Raw genomic sequence first — 12349 nt, forward strand, 5'->3', positions numbered from 1 at the left:
TGTGCATTCGCATCTTTCAGCCACTGCTTCCTCCCCCGTCTGTTGCAGATGAAAAAGGTGCTTCTTCTACTACTACGCTTTCTTCTCCTTCTAGAAATCAATAACTCATTTAACGCTAATTTGGCTTTGCTGTTGAATTTTGGATGATTGCACACCAAGAGCAGATCGTCATCTGCAAAGGAGAGCTGTGACGAAACCAGTAAGAAGGCCAGGCAAAGGCTTATAGTCGCAAGAAATCTTTCCGCGATGGAGACTCGTCAGACAAGCTAAGTGCCAAATATGTTTTAGCATCTCTCTCTCTGCTCGCTGTCCTGCCACTATGGTTCTCCCATTCCCTTCTGCTATGGACTTTAGAACCCTGCCTCGCACTGATAACAGCGGGGGGATACGGTCATGAATGGCAAAATGAGGACACAATAAGGAACAGTTGGACCTGAAATGGTGATGTGGAAATATCTCCAAGAGGCAGCCAAGTAGGTGAGAGCGAACAACAACATGATGCCGGTGGAGAAGACGTACAAAAACGCTAACATGCCGACCACGGACCTTATAAATGGTCCGGCAAGCTTTGTTGTGAGGATGAAGGAAGAGAGGCTAACGCCACTCTGGAGAAGAAAATACCTAATAGTTGGGAGAGGAGGGAAATTGAAGATGCCATTGAAGGAGTAGTAGAGAGCTGGAACGCCCTTACGACCAAGAGAGGAGTTGGAGACGTTGCCAAAAACACTACCGCCTGCTTGAAGAGGGACTCAAAACAGCTAGCACAGCCTCCTTAAGTAGAAAAGCTCAGATATAGTGAGAACAGACGCAGTGCTCTCGCAAAGAAAATAGATTGCACAAAGCCCACCTTGCAGTCGTCATCAGAAAAGAGCTCCCACTCGAAGACAGTGGACTGGCTAAGAGAGAAGGCCATGGAGTAGAGGGAGAGGAGGGAGAACCAAGAGGGGAGGTGCAGGTCTAGGAGGGGATTCGGTTGGAGAAGACCAACAATAGGTCAGCAAGCCTTGGACAGCCCAGGCGAGGTTGACGAGGGTGAAGTGGAGGAGCTGGGAGGGACTGAGCTTGCCCTTGAAGGAGGAATAAAATCTATAAGAAGTATTCGAGTATCTTGGATAGAAGCTGCAGCAATGGTTTCGAGAAGAAACAGGTATCGTGTGCAACAACTGTTGCCAAGGCGAGGAGGAAGGTGCTCATAGCTGTCCATCACTCTCCAAATTTAGGAGGAAATCTGCCAGCTACTGCCAGTGAACGCTACTCAGAATTAAAATTGGATGGGCCTAACTCATAAATACTCTGCAAGGTCTGAAGTAGCCAATAACAATACAAGATTTAAGGCATTTGAAAAATATGAAGTTTTCCTTTATGAAGAGTCAAACCATCACTATAGCCTTCCACGCCAAAAATAGGATCAAACTTTGAAACTAAGTGTCCAGGCAATAAAGCCTCCATCGAGGAGCCAATGAAAATTCAAGGGTTTTCATATTTCAAACAATTCAAGAATTTCGGCTTTACAAAATTAGAACGATTGCTAAGGCTACCCGGAGGGCAGGCCAAAAACACCTTATTATTGAATGAGTATGTTGAAAGGTTCTTTTTATTTTTTCTCTTTTTGAGAGGGTTATTTTATTTATTGTTGAATGTTTCTTAGTGAACCCTTTGAGAGAATTATCTCAAATGTATATTTTAGATGGAAGCGCAATAGTTAAGCTTTATGAGTTTCATGCTTTAAGTGATGTTGTATCATAGAGGCGAGGCGTCATAAAACGAATCGTAAGCTATAGAGTCATTTGACCATAGGGAAAGTCTAAATGAAGCTAAAATGTCCCATATGGGATTTTAGATTATGTGACACATTCAACTTCTATACTTGGAGTAGTTTTCAAAATCCCTAACTACAATTAAGGGAGTAAGTTATACCACATTTCAATTTACAAAGATGTACATGGTCTTTGTTTTTATGTTTCTTGGATACCCTTCCATAAAAGGATATCATTCTCTATGAAATTGTTTGGAATAACGGCACCATACAATGTCAAATTAGCTAATGGTCATTCTTTAAAGGTTTCTTGACATATGTGCCGAAACTTTCCCCCCCAAAAAGATTGGTATCTTATAGATGTACTTATACCTTTTGTTGCTTTTAATGAAGATGGCTTGTGTGATCCACACATGGCAAAATTGCAAAGTAATCCAAAGCTTCGGAATAAAATGCACACAAGCATGTGATCATGAATGCTACTTTTCAAAAATTCCCGACATAGGGATGAAAACATACATTGACATGTTCATATTCTTTCATGGAGTCTCTTCTTCACACAAGAACATAGCCCATTTATTTTTCCTCAGAGGAAAATAAGTTCTTCTATAGAATACCATGCATGTTCAGACTAAAGTACATATTACAAATAAACTCATCCCCACCAAATTTAAAAGGGGTTGAAATTTTATATTCCACTATTTTAATGAAAAGAACCAAAATGTGTTTTATCTCTCACAAAGTATATTTCAAACATAGTTTCTAATTCCATATTTGATACTCCAAGATTCCACATATGTAGCCTTTTATCCACAAATGGCTACATGTCCATTTTAAAGGAAATTAGACCACTTATTAATTTAAGTGTTGGCTTCCACCTAGTTTTGCACATAACCATTTTAGGTTTTAGTTAAAAGCTCACCTTTAAGAACACATCAATCCTGTAGCTAAAAAACTAAGTCTCCATTGAAACACACCTAGCTCAGTGCATGTTCAACACATGGAGCAACCATGGTGGCTATCTACACCGCCCGTGAAATCATTAGGGGAGAAATGGGGTCTCAAAAGGGCCTCATAAGGAATGGGTTAAGAAATGGATTAGGCCTAATGCAAGTCCTCTTGTGGGGTCCAAGGGAGTCCTAACCCCCCCTACCTAGGTGGGTTAAGCCCAGTTGATCCCACCCTCATCCCACCTCTTACACCTCTTACACCTAGGAGGGGGCCACCTCTTACACCTCTTACACCAAGGAGGGGGCACTTTTCCCAAAGTCAAAATTTCAAATTTCGAATTTGAATTCCCTCTCTCTCCTCCTCCTCCTCCTCCCTCCCATTGCCTCGCTCCTCCCTCCCCCCCTCCTCCTCCCTTTCTCCACACGCCTCCTCCTCCCTCCTCCCACATGCATCCTCCTCCTCCCCCTGCTGCTTTTTCCTCCTCCTCCCTCCTCCCCCCCCTGCTGCTTTTTCCTGCTCCTCCTCCTCCCTCATGCTCATCCATTCTCATCTTCCCTCATGCTCATGCCTACTCCTCCTTCCTCCTACTCATGCAAGCTCCTCTTGACTCCTCATGCTCACGCCTGCTCCTATTCATGGATGATTTTTTCAAGTTAGTTTCGTTAATAAACTAAAATGTTATATTGGCTTTGAAAGTTTGTATGCCCTAATAAAAATAAACGTTTGAAACATTCGCCAAGATTTGAAACTTTTTTGCAAAAAAAATTAAAGTTTCGCCAGGATTTACATTTTTTCCTTCAAAATTCAAAATTCAAAATATAAAAAAGTACTACATTCTACCAATATTGTGAAACTAAAAAAATGAGCTTGAAAACTTTCGCCAAGATTTTATATTAATATATAGGCATAGCTTCGATAAAAACATCCTTGCTCCTATTGCTTCTACTCCTCCTACTCATGTGTATTCGTCTGCCTTCATCCTCATACCTAGTCCTCCACTTGCTTCTCCTCCCTTGTAATCATTCATGGTCTTTCTCATCCCTCCTCAAACATCACCTATCTTCTATCATGGCCTATCACAGTCTCTGTAAACTCTGCGACTATTGATGGCACCATTTGAGGAGATCTCCCATGTTACTATGTGACTTTACAGTTGCAGGATCAATATGTGATCCATGATTGTTTTTTTCAAGAAAAGAAGCATCTTGAACCTCAATATGTGCTCTAAAGAGGAGAATATGAGATAAAATGTTAATTTCGTAGTGTTTCAATGTAATTTCTTACTTTGGATTATCCACAGTGGTGCATTGCTTTTGCTAAGGTTCGCTTAGTTGTTCTTTCAGGACCTTCGTGGAGGATGATATGAGAATGGTGGGCATGGATGATATGGACTGTTCATATCGAAAGACACAAAGTCATGCATGAGCAAGTTGTTTTGGAGGTGATGCAGGACTTGAAGGGAATGGTGATGCAAACGAGATGCCTGGAGCTTGTGATGCTACTAATGTATGTCTTGAAGTCCAAAAGTTTATTGAAGAAGAAGAATTCACATGCTGCATTACATCTATTTAAATTTAAATTTCTAAAATGATGTTTCTTCATGTGTGTAGTAGCAAGCAGGAATGGAGAATCTATCCATTTGGAACAAGAAGGCATGGAGAATTCACAGTATTGACCCAAGGCAACCTACGTGATCCATTCCAATGTGTTGTACATGAGATTATAAGAACTTACGAGTTGAATGTGAGATTCCAAATAGCATAGCGGTCTTTCTAAGGACTTATTTGAGGATTCAAAGACCTTATTATTGGTGTATTAGAGTTGAAGAAGAAGAGAAATAGGCTATGAAGCCTCTTTGTGATACAATTTGAAATACAAACACCTATTTCTAATAATATTCTTCTATCTAAAGCAAAAAAATTTCATGTATCTATGGCCAAATGGTGAGTCTTTTGTTATGTCTATTTTAATTATCTGTTGTTTTTAATATTGCATCTTTATTTAGATCAACTTGCACACAAAAGTTATATCACATTTTGATGTAACTTACAAGTCAATAAAATGTTGTTTGCCAAGTTTGACCATTCCAATATATATGTAGAAGGGATTTGACCATGGCACCACATTGATTAGATGGAGTGTTTAAAAACCTTGCACACAAAAGTCATATCACATTTTGATGTAACTTACAAGTCAATAAAATGTTGTTTGCCAAGTTTGGCCATTCCAATACATATGTAGAAGGGATTTGACCATGGCACCACATTGATTAGATGGAGTGTTTAAAAACCAAAATTTGAGATTTTCCTACATCACCTTGTAAAGGATTGATGCATTTCATGATTTTCTATGAAGAAATATAGATTTTGAAGGGGTAGATGAAGAAATTTGACAACTTTGGCCATTTCAATGTCAATTTTCAGCAAATCAGAGAAGGCAAAGTTGGTCGGGACATCATGGGGTCTATATATACAAGTAATAGAACTTAATTGCATGGAATATGAAGAGAATAGTAAAATAGCTATAACTTTTGCGCTATAACTCTGATTGCAAAATTTTTAAGTTCAAAATCGAGAGCATGAGTAGCTCTATGATATTTGACTACAAAAATATGGTCTATGCCGAATGTTCAAATTCAATGTAGAAGACCTTCAAAAATCAATCACAAGTTGAGGGGGTCATAAAATGAAGGAAAAGGGACAAGTTTGCATCTAAAAGGTTCACCTCTCTACACAACAAACTTGGAGGTGGTGTATTCAATACTCTACAATTCAAGGCAACATTACCTTATATTGAATTAACAACACATTCAAAATTCCAACCATGACTCAATCAAAATTATTGCTCATGACATGGTATCTTGCAAGGAAGAGAATGTGATAAAATGTACATTTTATCACATTCTCCATTCAAATACAAAGACTCTTCATAGCCTATACCTCCTCTTTGCTACCTCTTTGTATTATAATCCTCCATTCAAATACAAAGACTCTTCATAGCCTATACCTCCTCTTTGCTACCTCTAATACATAGAAAAAAGAGACTTTTGAAATCCCCAAGTAAGATCCTAATACTAATACCATTAAGGCTCTCTTCTTAGGGTAGCCGGGCACAAAGTTTTTTACACCATTGCCAATGGGATACAATGCAATAGGGGAAGCCATGTGATGTGAATCATAATGATCAAGCTGTCAATACTTTGATGCACTTTAGTAGTTAAGTAGGCCATTGTAAAAATTGGATGTGGAAGACCACAACGTATCCTCCTGCTCAACTAATATAGTGCACCAATGAGAGATCTCAAATGCCTCCTGCATCAATTCAACAATCATTACATTAGTAAACCTAACAAAGCACATTACATTAAAAGACCATAAAATATAAATCAATACATAGGATGCTTACCGTCATGACATTGTCTCCTTTAATGATGCAAGCAAGGCAAATAGGTATAAATTGTAAACTTTAGACATGAAAACTTTAGGCATGAAAACTTTATACATATTACTTGAAAACTTTGGACACGAAACCACACAATAAAACCATCAAAATAAAATTCATCAATGCTTTTAATGTCCTCCAAGTCATGAAGAAAACCTATGCAAATTCCAAAATGCCCAACCTACAATTTATGGAGAGCTTGTACTAGTCAAACACATTGTTTGATGTTGCACGAGGGATAAAATGGACATTTTCATGCATTTCTCTAGATTCTTGCCTGCTATTTCACCATTTCAAGTAAAGTTGAAGGAATATACATTTTGTTTTCCATGACTAAAAGGTATTCCTGCACATAACTTACAAACAGTCCATTGTCAGTTATATCAAGATTCCATGACTAAAAGGATCTTGTAAAGAAGATAGGCAAGGAAGGCACATAGTCTAAGAAATACATCCTTCCTCTTGGGAAGCTTATGTGGACCCTTGGCAAAACCTTCCATGACTATCTAGTTAGTCAATCTCTAAGTTCAAGTCATCCAATGCATTTTTCATGTTCTAGAACACACTAGAGCTTACAATATTGTCAACTTCTATCACTTTCTTCTTGACCATCCCTCTAGAACACACTAGAGCTCACAATATTGCCATCTTTGGCCACTTTGGTCACTTTGTTCCCGACCATGCCTCCACAACACACTAGAGCTCACAATATTGCCAGCTTGTGTCACTTTCTTCCTCGCCATGCCTCCAGAACACACTAGAGTGAACTTGCCTATGAATGATTCAACTAGTTCCCACTCCTCGAGGTCCGAAGGGAAAACATCTGCCACCATGAATAAGAGCTCTTAGAAACCAAACACAAAATTTCCAAATGGACTCATTATACTTACAGGTGAAAAAGGTACATAGATAGAAAGGCTCACAGTGTGATGGTATCCTAGATTGATTGAATGATGGAGGAAGCCACATATCTTTTCCCATGTAAACATGTTGCACTTTTGCGAGCCATCCTTTCTTCCCAAACTTGAACTTCAAGATGCGCCCCTTCCACTCATGCAAGATGTCACCTCTCTTGCTCTTGGGAAGTTTATGTGGACCTTTGGTCGATTGTTTCATCACTATCCAGTCATTTAAGCTGTAGGTGCAAGGGATCCACTCATCCAATGCATTTTTGGTGTTGTGGAAGACACAAGAGGTCACAACATTGCGTGGTCTTGTAGCCTTTCTCCTCACCATGCTTGCAGAGGTTGCAACAGCAAGAATGGGACTTCTACACAAGGCAATGCAGCTCCAACAGAGGCACAAAAGAGGGAGAAGGAGAGGGACAAAGTAGCAGCAACAGAGGCAGAGGAGAGGGATAAGGAGGGACAGAATAGCTCCAACAGAGGCACAAAAGAGGGAGAAGGAGAGGGACAGAGCAACAACAATAGAGGCACAGGGGAGGGGGTACGTCTTTTCTCTGAGCGTCTTGGTCTGAGCACATTTTTCTATGCATGGCCTATATTGTGATTTCGTAGACAATTTTATCATAACATCACACACCATTTAGTCATAAAACTACCCCAAGAAGATACTATATACATTTCTACCCCACAAAGATGCCGCTAACATCACACCCTTTAGTCATAAAACTACCCCACAAAGATGCTATATACATTTAATTACATTTCTTTCCAATAGTATTTATAGCTTATAAGATCCCTTTATTCACAAAACTACTTTTCATGTCTACTTCATTTCAACACCCTCCACCTATATCATCCATCATTCATACTATCATGATAGATAGTGATTTATCGATGAAATGATTGCAAGTCACATGGTGAAGAATTTAGGGTGCAAATTTGCATGCATCTATGCCGAAACATTTATTAGTTGCATCAAGGAGATACTTTAAGGATCAATCACATCTCTAGCAAATAGAAAAAGTTTTATGAAACCAACATGCTCAAAATTGAATAATTAATATTCATGGTGGGTACTCACATGATGTACTAATAGTTCTTCAATATGATTACTACATCTCTAGTAAATGAAATAGGTGCAAGACACCACAAAAGTTATGCATGTTCAATACTAGGGCATCACAAGAAAAATGAATTGCTTGAAGGGAAAAACTCATGTCAAATCACTAGACTCAATCTTCTCTACTGATGTCATCCACATAGATATTGCGATGATGCCTTCTCTCTTTGATGGGGGCATTGAATGCAATGTCATTACACATCATCTCAGCCATAGTACCTACATAAGAAGGTAAAAAGCTAAAATAGATCAATCAATATCAATGCCTCATTGATAATAATATTCTCCAACAAATAGGTTTAAAAAGATAAAACATGAGAGTAACATACTTACTAGTTGTCTGGAAGATTAACAACCATTTCCACATCTTCAGAATCATTTAGAGTCCCATAGTTGCTTAACACATTTCCCTTTCCTTTCTGTCCATCCAAAAATGGTTGCAATATAGAATTGCAAATGTCAGGATCATTCTCAATAGATAAGCATGCTCTCCCAGAATGCACGCATGCTTTTTGCATAGAACCAATCCCAGCGCCTAAGTCCACCACATGTCCAAAAATTGGACACAAGAACTCCAAGAAGCACAACATCATGCATGGAGCCTTCTCCAATGCACCTCTCCATGGAATACTCTCTCCATGTTTTATAGTCTGCTCACTTGTTGGTAAATAATGATGAAACAAACTACTTCCAAAAGCAATGCCCAATTTGGTACCAACCATGGAAGCATTTCCAGGATTACAAACACAAGACATACCAACCCGATGAAGAAGGCATAAAACCACAACATCCACCTAAAGACAAGAAAAGAATTAAACTTACACTTATTACAAGCCATTTCATTATACAAGAGCATAAATTCTTTCAACAGGTCATTGTAAGACAATTGTCTCACCTTATGATCAATACCACCAACTTTGATTGTACAATATGCATCCAAGCATTGCATGTACATTCGACATGCAAACTCCAATCTACAAATCCTAGCATAATGCTCAACCAAATGAAGAACATGAGGAGCACACATAACTAGGATCCAGCCAGAATCTAAAACAGCTATGGCCGCTACTAGCAAGGAGTAGCGTACATGGTCCTCTGTTAATAAATTCCAAGATGGAGATGTGGAATCCTCTACTCCAAGAGCTTCTAGCTGTGTAGGCAGATCAAGAATGACAAAATCTGCAGCCCAAGCAACACTCTTACCATTTCTTGTTTTTCTTTCACCTCCAAGACCCACAAAGTATTCCTTCATGTCTATATAGGCTTGTGTGAAGTTTGAGACAGACAATTGCTTCCCAAACTCGACATAATCATAGCATCAAACCTTGCAATGTGAAGCATCACATGTGCCACTCCGATTCAAAGTTAGAGAGGTCAATGGAATGTACAAAAAGCGGACAGACCTATCTTTCCATTTACATCCTTTTAAAATGGGTATAGACTGCAGTACTTGCACATCTGTACCCACACCACATATATAAAGACACAAAGCGATAACAACATATGTTACACAAACAAATAACAGCTTGAAAAAAGATCAAGAGAACTTACCATTATTAGTACCAGAATTTTTTGGTGGCCTACCACCCTTCTTTAGTTCCATACTTGAATCCTTGTCCTTTTTAGTCATCTTCTCAAGTGTTTTTTGAACCTCAATGACTGCATCATCCTCGTGGACTGAATTTGAGCTTGATGAACCCATCTCTCCCTTTTTATGCAGTGTGTACAGCTCTACCTCCTCCTTGATGCAACATCCTTTTTTCATATTGAGCCACCACGGGCAGTTCTTTCTCTCCCACTCAGAGAGCACTTGCTTCCCTTCTTTTTCTATCATGTTTGGAGAGTACATATAGAATTTTAAGTCCTGAAATTTGTCCATACTCGACATATGGGCAACAATTTTTCAATCTTACCAACAGCTTTTAAGGATTGCAAGAATCTGCATACAATAAGAGTCTCAGTACAAAAGTGAAATACTTAAGGATGGATTTTTAATTGAAAAGAAAAAAACATGTATTGCTTACCTAAATACCAATCGTCGAGATGCCCTCGTCATCTCCATTTGTCCTGTTGCAGCTGTAGCAACAGTCATTGAATCCTTTAAATCTTCATAAAGTTCAAGTCTATTCATTGCTTGTCTTTCCCCAAAATACTCTCTCAACGTAGGATCTTGAGGAAGCACAAAGCTAGCTTGTTGACTAGCAACCAAGACCTGAGAGAGTAACCTCTCAGATTCACAAAGCAACTGATCCATCCATGCCTCTTTCGCCATCCACTTCATGAATTCTCTATCAGCTTTTGGCATCCCATAACTTGTTCTCAAATTTGAATCTGACCCTAAGATTCTAAGGGTTGCTAGTTGTGTCTCCTTTGAGACTTTTGCAATGGAGATGAACTTATACAACTTTTCCAATGTGACAATGGATGATTTATCATCAAATGGGAGGCTCCACAAGATATTAAACCAATCTTCACCATTTGTTGGTTTGACAATAGACATAATCTACATATAAATAATACATGTAATCGTCACACTCAACCATATTTTTTTTAATTATACAATACATGCATATCCCACACCTTGATCATTTTCTAAACAAACATCATATGATCAATCTCAAAAAACACTTGAACACTTTAAAAAATCAACTTTATGTTAAGAATCATTAAATTAACCATACCTTGATCATTTTTCGACCATACTTGAGATTCACATCCTTTCGAATACTTTTAAGTGCTTTCTCCATATCAGCAACACTCAAATTTGGCTGAAGTTCCTTTAGCTTTGCCTCATAATCTTGCTTGTATAGTGGCTAAAATATATTCCAAAGAAATGAATGAGTACAATGAATTAGTTGGTTCTAATTCAAAAGACATCCATGACAAATGGTATGAAACTTACCGCAAATACCATTCTCCCTAGAATCAGAGATGTCAAAGAATACCAAGTACTTGATCCTTTACTGCTTTCATTTGCCCTATGCTTTTCAAGTGTCTTTTTTTCTTCCTCAGAAAAAAGTGATAAGTACTCATTCTCATCACACGAACACATTGTCTTCGTGTTGTACAAATAATCCTTGAGATTTGTTTTAATAATTGTTGTTACATTAAGGCTGAAAAATAAAAAATATATAGCTTCAAACATATTAAGAATTGTTCACAAAACCCTTAAAAGTTCGAAAAAAGGTTTCTCTGGAGTAATAAAACTTGCTAAAACTCGAATATGCCATGCCTTTGATGTCTTGAATTTCTCTTCAATTAGAGACATCCATGCAACAGTACGGTGATTCCCTCCCACACAAAAAACATCTTTCGAGACAAAAATGACCAATCAGCATCATCAACAATCTGTGCCTCAAATTCTGCATTTACATCCCTCCAACAAGAATCCCATGATTGTTCAATTTCATCTGTCACCTCTTGTGAAACACCATCCAGAAGTGTTGTAGATAAAATAAACATTCCTTTCTGTTGAATATATTTTTCTGCCTTAGAGCTTGCTTTAGGCTATCCATATAAGTTCGTAGGCCTCTCACTCTTGTGTTTACAACACAACGACATAATGGGATCAAGGGAGCAATCTTTTAAGGATTGATTGCAAGAGATTCACTAACATCCTTCCCCTGGCCAATATCAAGTGCAGTAGGAAACTCTTGCTCAAACTCCTCATCCAGTTGTTTATCCTCTTTCTTTCTCTTCTTAGAAGATTCCTCCACAATTATAGTAGTGCCTTCAAAGTCTTCCATCTCGTTATCCTCTTCAACTCCAATTTCAACCTCTTTTTGAAACTCTAAATTTGGTGTAGATTCCACTTGCAAACTTCTCTTGCTACTTGTCCTTCCACCTCTCCTGCCTCCTCGTTCTCCTCTTCCACCTCTCCCCCTCCTCTCAGAAGTTTTTATTTTTACCATCCTGCCAATGTGACAAAAATGCATTTAAAAAAAGAAGTCATCGCATGGCATAGAATAGACTTACAAGGTCAATTAAGTCCCATCATTACTTCAATAGCATACAAAGAAAGCCCAAGAGGCTTCAAAATAGAAAATACCTGAAGCTTGATCGTGATGCTGCTAATTGAAGCTGCACTTGACAAGATGATGGGGCTTGAGGAGACTTGCTGGAAAACAAAAGCATACAAGGAAAAGTTATTAAGCATACAAGAACAAGTTATTACCA

At 38.5% G+C, this 12349-nt stretch overlaps 1 protein-coding gene and 1 pseudogene across 1 annotated transcript; both read right to left on the bottom strand.

The window, feature by feature from the left end:
• Window positions 1-8505: 8505 nt before the first annotated feature.
• Window positions 8506-10022, bottom strand: LOC147893775 (uncharacterized; annotated as a pseudogene).
• Window positions 10023-10030: 8 nt separating this feature from the next.
• LOC147893776 (uncharacterized) lies at window positions 10031-10762 on the bottom strand. Its single transcript, XM_087386354.1, has 3 exons — window positions 10754-10762; window positions 10198-10676; window positions 10031-10112 (listed from the first exon to the last, which is right to left on the bottom strand). Exons 1-3 carry the CDS (start codon window positions 10760-10762, stop codon window positions 10031-10033), a joined length of 570 nt encoding a protein of 189 aa, XP_087242480.1.
• Window positions 10763-12349: the final 1587 nt, after the last annotated feature.

This window comes from Dipteris shenzhenensis, chromosome 15, assembly GCF_047967505.1.
Source record: "Dipteris shenzhenensis isolate YYH24624 ecotype China chromosome 15, Dip_SZ_1.0, whole genome shotgun sequence".
In the NCBI taxonomy this organism is placed as follows: Eukaryota; Viridiplantae; Streptophyta; class Polypodiopsida; order Gleicheniales; family Dipteridaceae; genus Dipteris; species Dipteris shenzhenensis.